A 21430-nucleotide genomic window follows, 5' to 3' on the forward strand; every position below is an offset into this window, starting at 1 on the left:
GCTGTGTCTGCTGCTCCCAGACCCTTCCTCCATCACTCTGCAGGGCTTCTGATACTTCTCTTTCTTTCTCCATCCCTCTGAGCTGCTCCTTGCTCCTGCACTTCTCTTTCTCTTAGTTGTTAGTCTTGTTTGTTGCTCTGGTTTTAGAATCCTAGAATAGTTAGGGTTGGAAAGGACGTTCAGATCATCCAGTTCCAAGCCTGTGCCATGGGCAGGAACACCTCACATTAAACCATGTCACCCAAGGCTCTGTCCAGGCTGGCCTTGAACACTGCCAGGGATGGAGCATTCCCAAGTTCCTTTGGCAGCCTGTGCCAGCCCCTCACCGCCCTCACAGGGAAGAACTTCTTCCTTATATCCAACCTAAACTTCCCCTATTTCAGCTTGAACCCATCACCCCTTATCCTGTCACTCTGGTCCCTGATGAAGAGTTGCTCTCCCACATCCTTATAGCCCCCCCTTCAGACACTGGAAGCTGCTCTGAGGTCTCCATGCAGCCTTCTCTTCTCCAGGCTGAAGACCCCAGTGTTCTCAGCCTGTCTCCATACAGGAGCTGCTCCAGCCCCTGATCGTTCTCGTGTCCTGCTCTGGACTTGTTCCAACAGCTCCGTGTCCTTTTGATGTTGGGAACACCAGAACTGCACCCAGTGCTGCAAGTGGGGTCTCAGAAGAGCAGAGCAGAGGGGCAGGATCACCTCCTTCGCCCTGCTGGTCACACTCCTTTTGATGCAGCCCAGGACACGGTTGGTTTCTGGGCTGTGAGCACACACTCATGTTCATTTTCTCATTGACTGACACCCTCAAGTCCTTCTGGACAGGGCTGCTCTGAGTCTCTTCTGCTCCCAGCCTGTAGCTGGGATTGCTGGGATTGCTCTGACGCAGGTGTAGGAGCTTGCATTTGGCTTGGTTGAACTTCATGAGGTTGGCATTGGCCACCTCTCAGGCGTGTCAGGGTCCCTCTGGATGGCATTCCTTCCCTCCAGCGTATCGACCGAACCACACAGCTTGGTGTTGCTAGCAAGCTCTCCCTGCCCCTATTTGTTTTTTACCCACTCTCCTTTCCTCTACCCACCACATCTTTTGATGATCTCTGTCAATCCCGTAGTCCTTACTTCTCTCTGCCCTGCTCCCTCTCCCACTGTTTGCCTCTCTTCCTCTTTCCCTGCTGCTTCTTTCTCCATCTCTGTGCAGATCCCTACTCTTTTATTCTTATCATGTCCTTCCTTCCTTCCTTCCTTCCTTCCTTCCTTCCTTCCTTCCTTCCTTCCTTCCTTCCTTCCTTCCTTCCTCCCTCCCTCCCTCCCTTCCTCTCTCTCTCTCTTTCTCTCTCTCTCTCTTTCTCTCTTTCTCTCTTTCTCTCTCTCTCTCTTTTTTCTTTCTCTCTTTCTCCCTTTCTCCCTTTCTCTTCCCTCCTTCCTTCCTTTTCCTTCCTTCCTTTTCCTTCCTTCCTTTTCCTTCCTTCCTTTTCCTTCCTTCCTTTTCCTTCCTTCCTTTTCCTTCCTTCCTTTTCCTTCCTTCCTTTTCCTTCCTGGAAAGCAGCAGCTGGGTGTGATAAGGCTCGAAGTAGCTGAAGGTACTATTGGATTGTGTTTTCCCAGTGAGGTTCAGGCCCTGATGCAGCTGACAGAAATGTGGCCATTGAGCAGCCAATGCAGTGCCTGCCCTCAGCTCCCCGGCAGCAGAGAGGGGCATGAACAATTGGCCCCTGCGCCCAGAGCCGAAGAGCCAGGAGGGGATACTTCCTGATGTGTAGGCCTTCCCTTTGCACATGAAGGCAGCACGGGCAAGTGGGGTGCCAGGAGGAGCTGTGCTTCAGTGCCCATCACTTCTGAAGCAGCTCGAAGCCCTTCAGAGGCTGCCAGGATCTCTGTTTCAGGGGATATAACCAGCCTTGGATCCTGGGGATCCCTGACTCCGAAAGCCGAGGGGTCGACCTGGAGTCTGCGCTGGAGCTTTCTGCCAGAGGCTCCAGGTAAGCCCATTCTCCCCAGTGCGGTGCAGAGCACATTTCACATCTTGCCCAGTGCGCACTGCCCAAGGGTATGAACTATCTCCTGGTTCATTTGTTCAGAGGCTGTTGTTGCTCAGGGCCCCATCTGCAATTGTTCTTCCTTGGCTCACTGATGCAGTTTACAATCAGACTGTAATGTGGGTTGTGCACGGGCCCTGTGGGGCTCCTGAAGGGTGAGTGGGTCCTGCTGAGCACTCCTGGACTCTCCAAACAATGCATCAGCTCATGGATGGCAATCAGGGAGTCTGGGTTGGTGCCATCTTGCCACCAGTGCACTGCTGTGGTAGTGATTGGCACTTGTTGTTCTTCTCCCTTCAGCAGCCCAAGCACAGAAGGATCCTGTGAGAGACCAGGCAAGGCAGAGCTGCTGCATTTCCTCTGTCTCCAAGACAGCTCTACCAACAGCTCCTCAGTCACCTTTGGGCAGTGCCTGTCACAGGGGTTGGAGTAGCCTCAGTGCCTGTTGCTGACATTGAAAGAGCTGTGCCACCTCTTGCTGAGGTAGCAGTTGTGGTGCCTGTTGTAGGGCTTGGAGTGGCTGCAGTGCCACATATCTTTTATTTGTATATGTGTGTCTGTATATTTCTGTGTGCCCTGTAATGTGATGAGGTGGTGGATTTTTGCTGGAAGCTTCAGCCCAGCCCTGGATCTAGGGCTTTTCTTTAGGGTATCTTAGAGCTGTCTGTGAAGGAGAAGGGGTATTGCAGCCCAGCAGAAATAATGGCAGAATCCCAGCCCCTCCAGCATGTCTTTGAAACCCTCCCACTGTCCCGCACAGCATTAGTCAGTGTCTCTTGCAGGACTGGTCCAGGGACATCTGAATCAATAGGCAGGAGCAGGACTGCAGCAGAAGTAGCATGAGCACCTGGCAGAGTGGGACCAGGACTAGTAATTGGTAGTGAGGGTGCTAGTGTTTGGTCCAAGTGTGTGGTACGTGACTGTTTGTATGGTGTGAGAACCCTGTGTAAAACCACATTTGGGGTTCCCCAGTGTGTCTGGGATACTCTGCTATCAGGGCAGTAGAATCTCCATGAAGGTTTCATACAACTTTAGGATAATACTGGACAAGAATTGGGAAAAAAGAAATGAAAACAAAGAAACCCCAACAAAACCAAACCACAAAACCTAAGTCAATGAAGAAATAATCAAAGCTTTTGTGCATTCTTTATAAAACAATCTGAACTCATTTGAGGTTGTCTGTTAAGAAGGAGGAAAAGAACTGTTAGAGCTGAACCCAGTGCAGTGACTGGGAGAGAACTCCAGGCACAAACTTGCCAACAAAGTTTTCAAGCTGACAAGCAGGTATTCTTCATTGCGGCACCGGGAGACACGGGGGAGAGCTCCTCCTGCCGTTGTGTCCCCCTGTTGCTCCACAGGCCATCCTTATGTAGTCCCTGGGCATACATACATAGTCATGAGGCTACGTGTGGATTATGTTGTTTTCCAGAACGTTCCCTGCATGTGTACAAAAATGTGGTGGTCTCTGAGGGTATTTACTTCTTCCAACAATCTTCATCACTTCTGGCAGAAGTTCTAATCCAGGTCCTGGAAGGATACCTGTCGGTAATAGTAAACTTGGGTATTACAGCACCTAAGGTGCCTGCCCCCTTCCAGCTGGGGGGGTAGAGTCTCATAAGCATTTTCTCCACATAACCAATACCATCCTTTCCCTTTAGGAATGGGCCACCACTGAACCAGATTACCATCTATATTAATAGTGTGGTTGCAGTTTGAATGGTGACCTACATCTGTGGCATTTGAACAAGCATGATCTCCTGCCCTGGTTCCTGGTGTAATACATCTTTGTGCACAGGTGTGATATTTATTACCTGGATTAGGATTAACTATTCCAAATGTTAACCTTTCGTTTGAATACAAATTGCTAGTGTTCACCCACAGATTTGTCCATGAAACAGTGTTAGGAATTGGAACTCCAGTTCATGGGAGTTCCAGGCTTTCTCATGATTTAGGCACCTGTGCACACACCCAACAGCCACTACGATTAAAAACTTCAGTACCATTTTGCATTAATTTCAGGTATAAATTCTGGTCCCAAGCTTGTGCACCAGTTATCATACGAGTCCAAATTACGACCGATGCAAGTTCATACGTAAGGGTCCTGAAGGTTCCATCTGCCACGTCTTCTCTGGTTCTGGTGCTTTCTTTATTCTTGAATACTGTATCCGAGCAGGTTGTTCCTTTATCTTCCCTGCTGTAAAGGTGGTCAGTAATATCTGGTACATTCCGCTCCACTTCTCCTGTAGAGGATCTCCTGAAAAATTCTTAACATAAACCCAGTCTCCAGATCTGAAAGGGTGAATGGGATAATCCAAACCTCTTGCTCTTGTCCCTGCTACTCTCTTATTTATCTCCTCCAATTCTTTTCCCAGATTGACCAAAAATTGTCAGAGATAGCCTTCTGCCACTTCCTGAAGACTTCCTGCTTTAAACTGGGACTGTTATGGTCTTCCATATAAAATTTCAAATGGGCTAACCTCTTCTTTTGACCGAGGTTTAGTTTGAATTCTTAATAGAGCCAGTGGTAAACCTTGGTACCAATAGAATTTCATTTCTTGACATATTTTCCTAATCTGTTGGTTGATCAGATGGTTCATCTTTTCTACGTGCTCACTGGCCCGAGGCCTGTATGGAACATGTACTTGCCAATCAACTTCCCCCTGATCCCGGAGGGATGGGAAGGAGAATGGAAAGAGTGTAACTCCCAGGGGCTGAGGTAAGTCAAGTAACTAAGGTATAACACAAACCACTGCTTCTACCACCAATAATAATAATAATAATAAGGGAAATAACAAGGGAAGAGAATACAGCTGCTCGTGAGGATCAGTGTTTACAGATATGTAAAGGGTGGGTGTCAGAATGATGGGTTTTTTCAGTGATATCCAGGGATAGGACAAGGGGCAATGGGTGTAAACTGGAGCATAGAAGGTTCCATGTGAACGTCAGGAAGAACTCCTTTACTGTGAGAGTGACAGAGCACTGGAACAGGTTGCCCAGGGGGGTTGTGGAGTCTCCTCCACCGGAGATATTCAAGGCCCGCCTGGACAAGTTCCTGTGTGATGTACTCCAGGTTACCCTGCTCTTGCAGGGGGTTGGACTAGATGATCTTTTGAGGTCCCTTCCAACCCTTGGGATTCTGTGGAAAATGAAGATCTGCCCCTCTGCTCCCAGTGCCCAGAGGGGATGTGCTGGCAGTCAGCACGGAGGTCTCGATCCCATCAGAGCTGTAGGGTCTGACAAAACCTGCATGGCAGAGAGCAGAGGCTCTCGTAAGGGATGCACTGGCTGCCCTGTTTAAAAATCAAAGCCCTGGCTTGGGTTCCAGCCCAGGAGAGCCTCTGCACAGCTGTTGTTTGACAAAACTCCCAGTGTTTTTGGCCAAAGACTTTCAGGTACAAATGCAGTCAAATAGTTGACTAAGCAAAAGACAATCCAGTGGTCCATTCTTGAGCAGAGCAACGATTGCTTTGGGGTTTTGCTTGAGTTCAGACAGTTGTGGCTGTGGCATGGTTGTATTGGGCCTGTGAAGGCACCTGCCCGGGGCAGGTAAAGCCACATTCATCTTTGCTTTTATTTCTTGGTGCCTGCTTCAGTTTGGAAGCTCGTTGCACAGCAGGGCTTGTGCCTGCAGCCTGCCCAGCACCTCTGAGCACAGCGTGCGTGCTGCAGGGAGCTGCCCCAGCTGCCTGTCAGCAGCAAGAGATGGGCCTGTCCCTCCAGTGCTTCCCAAGTGATAAATAACCCAAGCTGCTCCTTTCACAGCTTCTGAAGAGCCTGTGGGGCTTCGTAGGTGCTGGGGTTGTGGCCGGTGCTCCTGTGGGCTCAGGTTGAAAGGCAGTTCACGGGCTGGGCTTGTCCCCTTCCTGTGTCTCCTGGTCTGATCTTCCTCTCCCTTGCTTCAAATCACAGACCCACGTGCCGGTGTTTGAAGGTGCCCCACAGGAGAAGTATTAGCCCTGCTGTGGATGACCAGCTTGCTGCAAAGGCAGGAGCCCAGGAGCCCAGTCCTGCTGCAAATGGAGCTGCCAGGGGATGTCTGAAGCTGCAGATGCCAACCAAGCTGTGGTGGAGCAGGTAAAGCACGTGAGGGCTGTTGTTTGTCTTGCTCAGGAGAAGGTGGAGGGAAGGAGTGCTTGTGGCAGCTGGTGTGGTCCTTGGAGCTGACCATGGGAGGATCCTGCTGGGCTGTGGGTGCTCAGGTGTAAGCATGGTTTGAAATGTGTGTGATGCCAGGAAGTAAAGAGCTGCCATGTGCTCAGGCTCTGAAGGAAGCTCTGTATCTTGGGGGAGGAGAGGAGGAGCCTGTACTCCCTAGGCTGTGGTGTGTCTTGGTGCTGGGTGGCATGGAGAAGGCCCCGGCAGGAGGGAGAGAAGAGCTGGGTGTGAGGGAAGAGAGACTGAGCCCTGCTCTGGCTGTGTGACTTTGACTAAGCCCTGGTCCTGCAGTGTGGGGTACTGTAGGATGTTTCTGTCCTCAGTATCGTGGTGACTTTGATGGTTTTTAGCTGCCAGTGGAGACATGAGGCCAAGGCAGTTAGGATTAAGGCAGTGTCAGCCCCAGGAACGACTGTTGAACCATTCTGTAGCTGCTGCACAGTTATCAGTGCCCCTGACGTCTGTCCCCTTTCCTGTTTAACCTGAGATGTGGTGCCAGTACCTTGCTGAATTGGGCCCGAACCTCCATCCTGAATGCGCCCATCTTTCTGTGCCCTGTCTCCTGGCAGTCACAGCCTCGGTTGCTGCCCTGCTTGTGTCAGAGATTGCCCCTGAACTGTGAGTAACTTCTTGAATGTTCTGAAATTTGCAGCAAGGCAGCTGCTGGGTTAAATGGTTTCACAGTGTGAAGGGAGAAGAAGAGCAAGGAGGCATCACACTTGTTGGGCCCAAGTTACTTCTGTTTTGTTTTAAAAAGTGATGGAGGGAAAGCAATTCCTCAGTTCAGATTTGACTGCACAGCTGACGTCAGGGTCTCCAAACTGGGGTATTTGAAATGCTGTCTGGATTTAGGAAAGGAGGAGAGAAGCCTTTGCTTGAGCTCTCCAGTTTTCACCTGGATTCGTGGCTGGACATGATGCGGGACATGTTTTGGAGTGTTTCCACAGGCTGGCTGCTTGGAGAGCCAGTTAGCACTCGGGGCTCATTTCCTCCCTGGCTGGTTTGTAAACCCCCAGATGCTGAGTGTTGGTTTCAAAGTGAGGGCTCCACGTTCCTCACCAAGCAGACGTGAGGATTTGCTTTGCCTGTGGCCGAGAGTCTCATGGGAAGGTTTTGTTTCTGGCAAAGGCTGTGCTGAAAACGTGTGAGGCTCCTGGCAGCTGAGATGCCCCAGGAAGCTGGGTGGCCTTGGCTGGTACGTGTGCCCGTGTGCGCAGGCTGAATGGGTACAAAGTGATGGATGGGTGCTCAGCAGGGACAGCAAGAGGGGTCACCCCAAAGGCAGCCTGGCCATGGCTCTGGTGTGAGTGGGCTCCTCCTGGGCCAGCGAAGTAGGAATTAAATGGTTGCTTTGTAGTCAGTGTGGAAGCTTTTTTGTTTACTCCTGCAGCAGGGAAATGATTGGCTCATGTGCAGTGTATAAACCAATTTATCTGCCGCTCACGGAGCCTGAACAACTGGTGCTGTAAGGTGCACTTTAATGGTGCTGCAGCCCTTCAGTGCGGGGCAGACATTGAAGGCGTAGGGGGGCTGCAGGGGTCTGCAAGGCTGTAACTTTAGCAAGGCCCTGCAGTGGCCGTGGAAGCCAGCAGAGGAGAGACAAGGCGGCCGACAGTGATAGGGAGAGAGCTCAAGGCAGGAAGCAGCAGGGTCTCCACTCCAGCCTGGAGCTGGAGAAATCCCAGAGCCACAAGTGGTGGTGGCCTTGGTGTGGAAGTGGTGCGGGAGGGTGAGCACGTTCTTTCCGGGGGGTGTGGACCTCTCCTATTGTGACATAGAGGGAGCTGCTGCTGCTCAATGCACTGAGGCAGGAGCAGGCTTGAGCTACTGTCAGGCTCTGAGCTCTGCTTTGTGGAGGCGCTGGTGAAACCCTGCCCTAGCTGGCAAAGCCAGAGCGTTGAGGAGAGGGGCTGGGCAGCCCAGGTGCCAGCCCTGTCCTTTGGTGCCCAGGTTCCCCTGGCTGTTGGCAGCCCAGCAGCAGTTCCCTGCTGTGCTGGTGGGCAGCATCCCCACCGAGGCGGCTCCTGTCCCTCCAGCTGCCCACAGGTGCCGAGCAGTGCGAGGGCATTGGGGAGCCAAGGCCCTGCAGGGAGGAATCCTCCAGGAGAAGCGTGAATCACCCGTGCTGAGGTAGCGTCTGGCCCTGGGCAGGGAGGAGGCAGCTCCGTTGGCAGCAGGGATGGGGCAGTTGTGTGATAGCCGCAGGATTTAAACACCCCTGGGCTAAGAGCAGGGCTGGGCAGGTAGAAGGGCTTGAAGGGGCTGTGGAACTGCCGTGTGGCTTGCAGCGATGGTAGAGACTTGGAGCTAGGCTGTAGGTCCTGCAGCAAAGGGAGCCTTGTCTGTGTGAGGTGGGGAGCAGGGAGCCCCGGGGTGGTGGGCTGGAGGGGTGCTGTGTCCTGGGTGCTGGTTTGTGCTGCCCCTGCAGGGAGATGTGCCCGATTGCTCCGTTGTGCTCCTTTCCTGCTGCTCTGGGAGGCTGGTCCCTGCGGGCTCTGGGGCTGTGGAAGAGCCTTGCTCCAGGGCTCAGGGGAAGCTGCTGGGCTGGTCGGGCTGTGCAGGTTGGAAGCCCTCTGGAAATAAGCGTTGTGGGGGTGACGACAGGATTCGTGTCAAGTGAAGTGAAATCACAGTTTGGAGAATTGGGACGAATGAGGCAGTTAAGAGCCGGTAATAAACCCTGAAATCAGATGAATGTTGGATCATCCCCATGAGGTTTCTCCCCTGACAAGCAGTTCTCTCCAGCTTTAAAGGCCAGCTCTTGCTGCAGCAGGTCCTCCTGAGCAGAGGCAGTGCAGAGCTCTGGTGTTTGTTGCAAGAACAAAAGGAACCGGTAGCCTTGTTTCCTGAAGCTGCCAAGGGCCCAGCACCACAAACACCGTTTGTGCCGTGCTGTAGCTGTCTTGGGCGTAAAGGCATGAAGTGATTGCCTAGCGTGCAGGGTGTGGGGGAGAGTCGAGGGGCAGGGAATGGCTATCTTTGCCTAGATGCTGCCTTGCTGTGTAGAGCAAGTGCACAAAACAGAGGTGCTGTGGAACACAGGGAAGCAGGAGGGAATATCCTCCTGGATTTTCTTTAGATCTGTGGTAATTGCTCCTGTGCCTTTGATGGTTTCCTGCTTCTTTCCTGCTGTGGCAGCCTGGAATGCCTGTAGGGAGCCTCGAGTTTGGGTGTTACCAAGTGACAATGAGGGCATCCTTCTGCATGGAGAAGTGCTCTTGGGCAGTGGGGTGGTTTCCTGCCTGGAAGGAGCCGTTTTTGCCAGCTAATCTTTGTAACTTCAAGCAGGCAAAGTAGCCTTGAGAAACTCTGGTTCTTAATCAGAGTCTTGAGCTCTGTGCTGAGTTAGTTAGAGACATCAGCAGGCTCCTTGCAGAAAGGGTGAGAAGTGCCAGCAGCCCCTGGTGTGTCTCCGTGGCTGGTGGGACTGCACCCAGAGCTGTTTTGGCTCAGGGGCTGTCTGTTGTTGGGTTTTACGTCTATGAATGGAGCCTGAATGTGGTCTAATGATGAGTGAGGGTGGGGAGGCCCTCCCTGCGTTCTGCGCTTAGGAAGGATGCCAGAGGCTGGAGACACGGCTGTGTCCTTTGGGTGTGCCAGGAATGGCAAGGCCCTGGCACAGGTTGCCCAGAGAAGCTGTGGCTGCCCCATCCCTGGCAGTGCTCAAGGCCAGGTCGGATGGGCCTTGGAGCAAGCTGCTCTAGTGGAAGGTGTCTGTGGCCATGGCAGGGGGTTGGGAGTGGGTGAGTTTTAAGGGCCCTCCCCTAAGGTTGAGGGGTTCAGGGCTTCCATGGGTGTGGGGTTTTAAGGTTCTGGGGTTGTGGATTGTCCAATTGTTGCTTCTTCCAGGTGAGCTCTGCGACATGGCCAGTGGCAAGACCCCCCGGCCCATGAGGTCCTCCAGAAGGGCGGATGGATTCCAGAGCAGAGTGGTAGCATCTCGTAATCCCAAGCTGGTCAGAGAGGCAGAAGAGTCTCTCAGCAGCAAGCAAAGGCTGGCGAGGCCTCGGGAGATGAGGCGGCCCCGGACTGCCCAGCTTCGGGACATGGGTGAAGTCTGCCATCAAAAGGTAGCGTTTCCCTGTCCTTTTCCTTGCTGTTTGACGTGCTATTTGAAGAGGGCACGTGCTTGTGGCTGACTTGCCTCCAGCTCACCCAAGCAGCTTGGTGATTAGGTCCTGTTGTCATTTCCGACTGGTGGTGGTGGAGTTCTTTCTGCTGGGGGAAAGGCAAAACGTGTGTTTGCAGTGAGCCATTGAAGTCCTGATCTGCAGGAAGCCAATGGAACCTGTGCTGCAGTTGGTGGGTTTTGCTGGAGTTGAGCTACTGTCACTAAAGCACGCTACTGGGGGTAGGGCTGGGGCAGGACACAAGGGCAGGAGCTGCTGTTTCTCATCCTGCTGTTCAAAGAGCCACCTCTGGCTTTGGTGTAGTCAACTGCCACGTGCTTGGGGTCACAGGACTCCCTCAATGGTGGCAGTAGTGGCCTTTGAAGGCTGAGGGCCTGTGGCAATTACTTAAGCTGTAAGAAACCCAATTGCGTCAATGCATGAATGGGTTGGAAGAAGGCGTGGGAGCCTTCCAGGGTGTTTGAGTTTTCAGGCTGCTGGATAGCCGGGGAATCGCCCTGGGCAGAGGAGAGTGGATGCGCTTTCCCTGGATCAGTGCTCTCTTAGATGGATGTTTAAAGCTGCTTTTCTTGCAGGACTGCTCAGTGTAACAGCCAGTCCAGGTGGGTGGACGACTGAGGTAGGGCTGTTGAGCAGAAAGTTGCCAGCAAGTGAGCTGTAGCACATCAGTTCAGGGTTGCCCCAGACAGCACACGAGGTGGGAACACCTAAGATGGGCGCCCAAATAACTGGCAGTGCTACAGCTTCTGGCCTCAGCCTGACCGTGGCTTTTGTGGGGCAGCGGGAGACCTGCCTGTGTGTCTCGAGTGGCAGCAGTGCAGCTGGGAGAGGGGAGACCAAGCAGGGAGGAATTATCTCCAAGTAAAGCCTCTGCTGGGTCAGCATTTGTTCTTTGTGTGTACTTTTCAGAGCTGCTTCTGCAGTGCTGTGAAATAAACCAGCAGTAATAGAATACAGTGAAGCAGCAACTTAAAGCTCCTGGGGAAAGGGGATATGAATTGCAGCCTAGCTCAGGTTGCCCAGTAATGCTGGGGAAAGAGCTGAACTTCATCCCCATCCAGCATTCACCTCATTTATCTGTTTCCCAACTGCCCTGTTACTTTCTTGTTGGCCTTTCCTCCCTGGTACTGGTGTCTTCCGCCTGGTTTCTTGGCTCTCCATCAAAAAAAGATATGTGGGATGTGTGGGACTCAGTGTCGCTGTCCCAGAGGGAAGTTCACCCGCAACTTGTTTCCTGTGGAGGCTCATGGAAACTGCTGGGTTTTGCTTGCTCCCCGAGTGCTGGTGGCTGTTCCAGCAAGTGTCTGGAGTTGAGCGAGCAGCTTAGCAGAGGGCTCTGCTGGAGGTGAGCGTTGCTTTGCCTGTTGGAGAAGGCAACCTGAAGAAAGAGCCTCCAAAAGAGCTTCTTAGCTTGAGGCTGCTCAGCATGGTCCAGAACCCTTTGCTGAGCTGAGAGCAGAGGTGGGTGAGCTGCCATCTCCTAGCGTGAGCTGGGCAGATGTAGTCACCAAGAGACTGTATTTACTGGAGATGAGTGTGGGATCTTCCTTCGTTAATCTTTCTCCCAGCAGCTGAAGCTCTCTCTGCTCTGTCTTGCATCTGCAGTTCTCAGCCGTTGAGCGGGACCAGAGGTCGTTCCAGCCTTTCCCATCCGAGGTGGTGTTTGAGAACTACATTCCCCACCAGTTCTACATAGCGTCGCTAGCTCTGAGGAACAAAGACAGGGTAAGTGCTGGGCTGTGGAGGTTGAGCACTGGGCTGGAAGAGGAGAGCAGTGGAATTCACATGGTGTGCAGCAGAGCAAGTTCCCTGCTGCAGTGCAGCGCATGCAGAATAAAATGTCTCACCAGCGTTATTCTGCAAGATGGGGGAAATGTTCCCATGCTGGGGATTCTGGTTTTGGCCGTGCACTGGTGGTATCTACCCAAAGGAGCTCTTTGAGCCAGCATGCTTCCCCTTGAAAGCCCTGGACTGATGGGATTGTCGAGGGCTGTGCAGTTCTTGCCTGCTGTCATGCTTTACCTCGAGTGTGCACCGTGTCCCGGTGGCTCTTTGGTCAGTCTTGGTTTCTGGCAGGCCATGTTTTCCTCTCTCAGCCTGTTCATCCACCTGTGTGCAAGTCCCTGTCAAAGCACAGGTCTTGAGTCTTCTCCACTTTGTGCTGGAGTAAGTTGTAACTGCTGGCATTAGCACTGCAGGCTGGGTGTTTTGGAAGAGCAGTGGAACAGGCTGGCTTAGCAGGAGCAGTTAAAGGGAAGGACTTGAGGTGCCGCTTGAAGCTCCTGCTAAGCTCAGTTCAGTTCTGCTGAGGTGTTTCTAAGCCAGCGTGGCTGTGCTTTCCCTTTGGAGAATCCCAGCACAGGCAGGGTAATGTGCTCCTGAAGGTGTCCAGCTTGAACTGGAAAGATTGTGATCCTTTTGAGATTTCCTGAGAAAATTGAGCAGGGAAAAGCTGAGCGATGTCAGCAATTTTGTTCTGCTCTGCTGTAAAGGGGGAAAAGGAGACCTTTTGAATTTCAGTTGGGGAAACATTTGCTCCAGTGAGACATGTGCCAAGAGCAAGCCGGTGGGAAAAGACAGGAGGCAGGGAAGGGGCTGAGTTCAGCATCCTGTCCCGGAGCACATTCTTCTGCACAGGGACTCTCTTGCTGCATAACTGGAAGTGTGCTGGAAGCAGAGAAAAGTCAGAAACAGGCATAATTCCGGATCCTGTTGCGTAAGAAAGAGCAAGATGTGTGCGTGAGAGGAGGGCACGGGGGGAGGTGGAAGTGTGCAGGTGAATTAACCCCCTCCTCAAATCTCCCTGTTGGGAGAATGAAAGGATGGGACAAAAGGAGTGACACTGTCAGGGCTTAATGTAGGGGGAGGAAGAGCAAGAGAAGGCAAAGTATCTCCTGAGATGACAGGTTTTACAGGGGCATGGTAGAGCATGGAAGACCCTTTGGCAAGGAAGGATGAAGGTGTGGTCCCTCAGTGACTGCCAGAGAGTTCTGTGTCATTCCTGGTGTAGCTTGGCAATACTGGGAAGTTGCAGTGTGGGTACCTATGGCCAAGGGAAACGACTGGTGTGGTTCACAGTGACTTTGGGCAATCTCTGCTGTAGGTGTGCCCTTTGCTTATTATAATGGGCCTCAGTTTCTCTTTTCCTACTGCTCTGCTTCATTCCCGCTGTGTCTTTTGGCTTCAGCTGCTCCCTCAGCCATGCAGCACCTCAGATGTTTGCCTTTGCCAAGTACCAGCGAAGAGGCAAACAGTGAATTTGCTCTATTCGTTCTTCCCAAGTGGAAAACAACATCTGCATTGATGTTGGTGCCATTCCCAATAAGACGTAATAGACTGGTACAGCTGCAGTTTGGGATTTGTATGCCCTGTGAAGGGGAGGCAGTGTGTGCGCTGTTGATTTTACCCAAAATGAATTAGTTGTGAAGCTAGTACGACCTCAGGCATTGGACAGCCCTGGTGTAAAAGGAAGACCAGCTCTAAGGGAAACCCTTGGCATATTGAAATGCACAAAAATAGAGCTGATAATCCCAAGAGAGTTTCTTATGTTGTAATTTTGCTGGGTTTTGGTCATGTCCTGGAGAAAAGGAACATTGTGCCAGGTCTGTCTCATGAGTTTCCCAGATCCCTCTGAATCCTACTGATGTCTCCTGCATGATAGCTGAGGTTGTCTGCTTCCTAAAACTGCAGCTAGCAGCAAAGTGTAAGAGAGGCAAAGTGTAATGGAGCCCAGTAGGTGCTCTGTAAGCAGTCCGATAGGGAAGTGCTTCACTATGTGCTTGCTGCTCTTGCCTACTTGCTGTCGAATTGCTTTCCTGTCTTCAGGCTGCTCCTCAGCACCCTCAGAGGTGTCCTGGGTGGCTCTTGCTGAAGATCTTTGCCACCTGGGCTCACATCTCAAGGGACTTGGTGACCAGAACGTGTGGCTGCTGTGGGAAGAATGGGCTCCTGGAGCTTGCTGCCCCAGGGCATTGCTGGGAGCAAAGGGTGTTTAGAGCATTGACGGCTGCCTTGGCCATGGGTTCTCAGGCTTGGGTCGGGGGTGCAGAATGAGCCTCCATTTGTTCCAAGCCTGGTGTGTTCATCAGTGGAGCTGCCTGTCATTCAAACTCTCCTTGTTCTACTTTCTGAGCTGACATTGGGTGCTGGGGAGTTACTGCCTGTGTGCTAGAGAATGCCTGTTTGCTGTCTCTGTGCCTGTGGTATCCAGAGGACAGACACTTGCAGCAGGATGCTTGCAGGAAGGGCTGGCTATGAGGAGGGACAGCCAGAAATGGGGCTCTCCTGCAGCAGCCAGAGGCCTGGCTGCAGTCACCAGGCAGCAAGAGCCTCCAGAGAGCTCAGGGTGGCTTTCAGTAATGAAGTGACACTGTGAGGCAGTGCTGGTCACGTATCTCAAAGCAGAAAGTGCCTTTGAGGACCATAATAGATAGGCACAGGCTGGGGGGGTTGTCTGGCTTTCCATCATACAGGCACATTGGGTATTCTCATCTCTGCAGCAGCCTTTCCTTGTCTTATGGATCTCCCTTGCTGCTTTGCAGCCCCCTGTAAATTCTCTTAGCCATCTGCTTCTTGCTGGGGTTGTTCTTTTGTCTTCCTGTGCTCGTCCTTTTGCTCTTGAGGTAAGCTTTTCTTCTCAGGAAGGCCAGAGTGTCTGTGATCTCCTTCTCTTGCCAGCCCACCCCCATGACTAGCACCGCAGCTTGAAAAGCCCACTCCAGCTTGGTGTGTGTGTCAGAAGTGACTTTCTTCCCCCCGTATAACCCACGCTGGTTTGCCTTCAGATAATAGATTCCTCCTGCAGAGGCATGATCGCATGGATGTGTGCAGGCAGAAACAAGCATGTTCTTTGGGCCTGTTGAATACGCAGATGACCTGAGGTTCTGCATCTCCTTCCTGCTTCCTTCACAGCAGGACATGTTGTTCCTAATGCCTCTGTCCTGCAGCTCTGTAGCTGAGCAGAAGGGATTCAAGTCCAGCCTTGTGGGTTCCGTGAGTGTACCTTCAGAGCTAAAAGTGTTTTGGGAAGGTGGTAAGGAGGCTGTCACGTGGCCTGTCCTGGTCCCTTCTCAAGTTTCCCCAAGTGACAAAATCATAGTTGTGTGTCTTTCGTGCAGGTTCCTCGTCTGCTGAACGTCATCCTGGGGAACTCTCCTTACTTTGAGTTGATCAGCCCGAGTGATGAGGACTATAAGGTAGCCCCGGGCACGTCTTCAACCTACCGCATCCTTTTCCGACCTGATGAGAACAAGGTGAGAGTGGAGGTCCTGAGAGATGATGCCTTGAGGGGAGGTGAACCTGCAGGGCTGGATTCCAAAGCAGGCATCTGGTGTGGGTTTTGAAGAAGTGTCCTGGGTTCAGTGGGGTTGCACTGGATCTAGACCTGGGGGAGACTCTTTGCTGGTGCTGAAGGTTGTGCTTCCATAGGCTGGAGGCTCTTGCCTCTTTCAGGCTCTTTTGTCCTTCAGTGGTGGAATATTTAATGGAATGTCTGTTGGCTTGAGGGCTGAGAGTCTGCTGCTTGTGCATGGCCTTTTACTCATCTTGTGTTTGCTGCTTAAATGTAGTTGAATAGTCTGTCCTATCCTCAAGCAGCATGCCTCTAGAAAGGTACAGAGGATCTGCCCCATGGTCCCTGGCTGCCCCTGCTTGTGAAATAATCTGTAATGAAAGGCCATGAAGGTAAAAAGTGCGAGTACATTATTGAATGCTACTGTGAGAGTCACAGAAACCAGCAGCAGTTCTTCTGGCACAGACATGGTGCTAAAGGCACTGTGCTGAGCTTGTTTCTTTCCCTGCAGGATTATTTTGAGGAGCTTATCATCATCACAGAGAGGGAGAAGTTCTTTGTGCCTATCCGAGCCATAGGTGCCCGAGCCAGCCTGGACTTCCCTGAGCAGCTGAACTTCTCCGAGTGTCCAGTCAGGTTCAGCACCCAGAAGACTCTGCTGGTGCGCAACGTGGGGAAGCGGGAGGCTTGCTACAGCATCACCACTCTGAGGTAAAGGAGCTCATCTCTTGTGCAAAACGCTGTTGTGTGCTCATGGAGTTGTAAACAGTGAGAAAAAGGAGGCAGAGCATCTGAGGTGCTGGACATGGGCAGGACACGTGGGGTTTGCCATTGCTTACGGTGTTTTGAGAAAGCTCTGCAAGCAAGTTTTACAGTGCAGTGATGTCTCCAAGGCAGCATCTTGCAGATGTGATGCTGTTGGATTGGAAGAGCCAAGGTAGGAAGGCAGCTGGAGTGCTGCAGAAGGTGCTGTGTGGCAGAGGACAGCTCGAGGGGCTCAGGTCACGGAGCCCAAAGGCAGCATCAAGAAATGGGCAAGCAATGAGCTGGTGAGAGGCACTGAGGAGTTGATCAGCAGCTGTGTCTATATTAGCAAGCAGAGATCATAGATGAAAGCAATTGCTCTGGAGGCCCTGGCAATAAGAGTGTGTGGTCCAGGGCCTTTGTTTTCCCGTGGGCTTGGTCTGGTGCCTGGGACCAAATATGCCTAAGCAGAATGAGCTCTGAAGTGGAGAGGAGCAGGTGGTGGCTTCAGAAGTGGACTACCTGAAAGCCAAGGAGGGAGCAGGTGAAAGATGCTCCAAGTGCCTGGTGCATTTACAAAGGGTTGGGGGCCTTTTCTCCTGGAGCTGTCTCTCTCCCACATTTCCTGGAGAGGGCTCAAGTAGCTGAGTAGCTGGTTTGCACCCTTGTGGTCACAAATAACCTTCTGAAATGGTTCCATACCACTAGGAACCAAGTACACCCGGTCTCTGGAGGCCACAAGTTCATGGTAGTCTGGTGGTCCCGTTATCAAATGCCTGAGGTGAACTGTGTTGCAGACAGCCTGTCCTGTTCCTGTTGGTCTCAGAAGCCAGTCACTGGTTTTCCAGTTTGCTGCACCGGAGAGGGGAATGTGTTTATGACACTGCATCCGCAAGGCAGGCGGTTCAGTTGGCTGGGAGTTGAGAGTTGCTTGGTCCCAGAGGTCTCAGCGCAGGAGCTGAGGTTAAGAACGCACCAAAGACCTGCTGCGTCTCAGTTGGTGCACCTGAGCTGCTTCAGTTTCTTCTCCAGGAAACGGGATTCAGAAGACTTTCAACTTGTCTCCTGTGAAACACGAGGGTCTGAGAGGAGCTTCTGCCAAAGGCTGGCAAGGCTGTTGAAGCAGGCTTCTAGGGTGCTCTTTAAGCAGGCTGCTGCTTTTCCCTGTGGAGCTCCATGGGCAGGAACTTGTAAATCACTGTACAGTTTCCTTCCGGGATTTCCAGGCCTAGTTGTCACCACCACAATAAGTACCCAGTGAAGTCTAGCATCTATTTGCAATGCACTTGCCAACTACTCTATTGGGTGACAGAGCATGTGTTGAGAGCTCCTTGACAAGGGTTTTAAGAGTTCCTGAACTTCAGCAATGAACTATTTCAGTCCCGATTTGCAATAAAGAAATGGGAAGCATTACAAAAGTTTAAGTGAGCTACACAAAAACCGTAGAATTGTGAGTAACTGGATGGCAGAGGTGAAGAGCTGAGAACTGTGTGCAGAGGATGGGGGGCTGAGGTCATGTTATACCACGGGATCCTCTGCAGGGTTCTTCTGCATGGGATTCTTCAGCAGGGAGTCACCCGCTCTGTTTCTGGTCCTGGATGCTCTGGTTTTCTTGTACCGCCTGTGGTTTGCTTGCTCCTTGCTTGCACAAGAGAGCTGAAGTGAACTAGACTGCAAAGTTAACGGAGGGCCCAGATCTCTCTCTTTGTGTTGCAGCCCTTTCTCTGTGGATCCCTCCATTGGGACTCTTGGCGTTGGAGAAGCGATGCAAGTCACGGTGGAATTTCACCCACCAAAGACCGGTGTTTATACAAGTCCCATGATTGTTCACTATGACACAGGTAAGTGCTTGGTGCACCCTCGGTGTGTCCTTCCAAAGAGAGCAGTGTCTGCCATCATTGTCTGATGGCTTCATTGTCCTGTTGAATCCCTTCTGCAAGACTCCTTCATGCTGGGTAGAGCAAAGCTTCCATGCTGGCTGCCAGATATTGCTGTGCTGGAATATTTCAGCCTGTAACAAGGCAGCAGATCTTCCTAAGCACAGTGCACAGGGGGCGATGGGGAATATTCTGGGTGCTCCATTGGGGAAGAAGGCATAGCAAGGAGCCTGGTTGAAAAGGAGATGGCTTTTAACATGCAAGAGAGCTGTCTGAAGAGCCTGCAACTTGTCCCATAGAGCTCTGCTGACTGGTCATTGCTTTTCATCCCGATGTGTTGTGTTACAGTTCCTGGCAAGGCCTTTGAGGTAGAGACCCTCTTCTTGTGATGTGATGCATGGGTACAGTGAGTGCTCTGCTGAGAGCTGGGCCACGCTGAGGTCTTGTGACTGTGAGGAGCAGTAAGTGTGGCAGCGGTAGCCATTAGGGTGCTCTGAGCATTGCTGTAGCCTGGGAGTGATTCTGTAGAACCCCCCTTGTGAGCAGCAGTTATTTAATGGTGAGGTTTAGGAAGAAGCTGCTGCTAGGGCTGGAGTCAGTAATGTGAGGGTGTAATGATGTCTGAAGGTAGGTGGTGAACAGGACCTTGCAGAAACCCTTGGGAATGGCTGTGCTGCTGTGCGTGTTGCTCCGATGCTGGAAGTCTCCAGCTTTCCAGCGGACACTTACCCTAGTGAAGGGACTCACTTCTCCAGTGGTGAAGTGGTAACAGCAGCACATTTGACAAAGGAGAATGTGCTGGCAGTGGTGAGGCACTTGGCTGTGAGAGCAGCAGGAGCAAAAGAAGGAGTTGGCAGATGGATCCGAGGGCCCCATAGCACCCTGTTGAGTGCAGAGCTCAGCACAGAAGCTGCTCTGTACTTGCCATTGTTCTTTCTGCCCTTGTCCATTTCATTTCAAATGCTCCCGCTTGGTTTCTGAGATGAGAGCTATGGCCAATATTTGAGGAGCAGGAGATGAGGATGACACGAGAGTGGGGGCATCTCCTGCCTGCAGGAGAGCCTGGGCAAGCCATGACTGAGTTGGGGCTCCTCAGCGTCACTGAGTGACTTGGGTGTAGAATTCCCTATGACCTGAGTGGGATGGCAGCCCAAAGGGCACCCGGGCACATCTGCAAAGTCTCACTGTAAATGCTGTCACCTTGGGGATAAATCTCCACGAACACCCCCCAGAATAAGGTGCCTAAGGTGGTGCCAGGACATCCTCATGCCATCTCATGTGCAGCTGTCAGGATACGATAAATGTCCTGATGTGGGGAACTGCTGATGCAGCTCAGAACTGCAGCTCTTTCTCCTGTTGCCTGCAGATTGCCCCGTTCCTTGTACTTCCATCAGCAAGTGAGATGAGCCAAGACTTTGCCTTTGCTTTGTTCCAGGTGAAGATGTTCACAAAAGCCTCTGTGGAACAGCTGTAAATGCTGACATCAGGCTTGACAAGAGCTCCTTGACAGTTGAGAAGACTTCCCTCACGCTGTCAAAGCAAAGTTCCCTGGTCATCCACAACCAGAGTGGCATCACGGCCCACTTCCAGTGGAAGCGTTTTGTTGATGAGGAAGAGGAGGAGCGGCAGAAGCTGAGGTTTGTTTGTGAGATTCCTCCCAGCAAGATAGATGCCCCAGGGGAAAACTAACACACAGCCTCAGAGGGCTCTTGGGGCTTTTGAAGGGATTAGGGCAGACAGAGCCATGCACAGCGTTGAGCTTAACCCTTGCCATTCCAGTCCCACCCGTGCTACAGCTGAGGATGATGTTTTGGGGAGAGAAGGTTGATTGCAATCACTGGCTTGCCTCAGAGGGCAAATTCACGTTTGGGAGCCACAAACTATTGAGTTCAGAGCTGCGTGCACTGCGGAGGGTCCATGAGGCTGAGGCAGGTGTCAGCACTCGGTACCTGGGACTGCACTGAGCAGTAGCACTGAAGAGCTGCAGGTGGCACAACTCTTATGATACTCAAGCAGTTTGTTCTTTGCTAAGGTGTCAGGCTCCTTTTCCAGCCACACGCAGGATACAGTGCTCGGTTGGCCCAGAAGGTGGAGGCCGTCCTGCTGTAGGCTGGGGAATTGCCTTCCAGTGTCCTGGTTTCTGGCCCAAGGAGGTGTTTCTGGCCTTGCTCCTCGGCTGGGCAGATGTGGAGGGGGAGGGCTGTGCAGGGAAGGGAGGGCAGCCAGGACTTGGAAGTGCTTTTGGGCTTCAGCAACCTGTGTCATCCTGGTGATGAGAGATGGGGCAGGTTCTTCCAAGGGTGCCTCTGGTGAAGCTTTGAAATTGCCATTTCAGGCAGCAGAGAAACACTGACAGCCTGGGGGGATGAACTGGAAATGAGACTTAAAAGCTTCTGTGACTTGGGGAATCCTTGTGCGACTTTTCAGGCTCCCATTAAGGAGCAACCACTGCGCAGCACTGCTCCCCTCTCATCTCCCGCTTGTGATCTCTAACCACTAGAATGATTTCTGCTGCAACCAGCAATAAAGGCAGAGGTTAACTGCATTGCAGCTCTGCAGAGGAGGCCAAAATGAGGGAAAAGATGAGGTGGTTCAAGGCTCAGCGTAGGGTTTGCATTCAGAGATGCTGACTTCTTTCCTGGGTGATGCTGGGCAAAGTCCCTTCCTCTCTTGGCACCTCTGTTTTCATGCACAGAAACCCGTTTGTGTCACTGAAGTGGTGGGATGCCAAACCCATTGGTTTGCTTTGGAAGTGCACCGGGATCCTCTGGCGCAAGGCAGTGCAGATACTGTCTCCTCATCCCTGTGGGTGCAAAAGGGAAGGGGAAAAGTGTGCTGCTGGTAACGTGCAGCTGAAACCCGGTTGCTTCTCCCCTCCCAGTGCAGGAGGCTTTTTCTTGAGGGCTGCCAGCTTTAAGAAACCTCTGATGAGCTTGTCAGTGAGGAGTAAAACTTGCTGCTGTGCTGGGAATAATGGGATCCATGGGGGAGCCTGTGTCTCAGGGTCAGCCCCGTGCTGAGCTGCTGCTCTTCCTCACCAAGTGCTTTGCTGCTCGTGCACGGACACGACAGGCTCTGCAAATCTGCTGCTTCTTCAATGATCTCCTTTGTTTGTCTCTCCCATGGCACAGGCTGCAGAGGCAGGAAGAGGACAAGCTGGTTGATGTTCCTAAGGAGCACGGGGTGGTCCCCCCTCTCGGAGAAC

At 52.2% G+C, this 21430-nt stretch overlaps 1 protein-coding gene across 1 annotated transcript; it reads left to right on the top strand.

The window, feature by feature from the left end:
* Positions 1-6087: 6087 nt before the first annotated feature.
* Positions 6088-21411, top strand: LOC117436465 (hydrocephalus-inducing protein homolog; the record flags this gene model as incomplete). Its single annotated transcript, XM_034064524.1, has 8 exons — positions 6088-6103; positions 10034-10254; positions 11920-12039; positions 15432-15566; positions 16116-16315; positions 18065-18189; positions 19661-19862; positions 21357-21411. Coding segments are annotated over exons 2-8 (1044 nt in total), but the record flags the coding sequence as incomplete, so codon positions are not given.
* Between the last annotated feature and the right edge of the window lie 19 nt (positions 21412-21430).

This window comes from Melopsittacus undulatus, chromosome 7 (genome assembly GCF_012275295.1).
Source record: "Melopsittacus undulatus isolate bMelUnd1 chromosome 7, bMelUnd1.mat.Z, whole genome shotgun sequence".
Classification (NCBI taxonomy): Eukaryota; Metazoa; Chordata; class Aves; order Psittaciformes; family Psittaculidae; genus Melopsittacus; species Melopsittacus undulatus.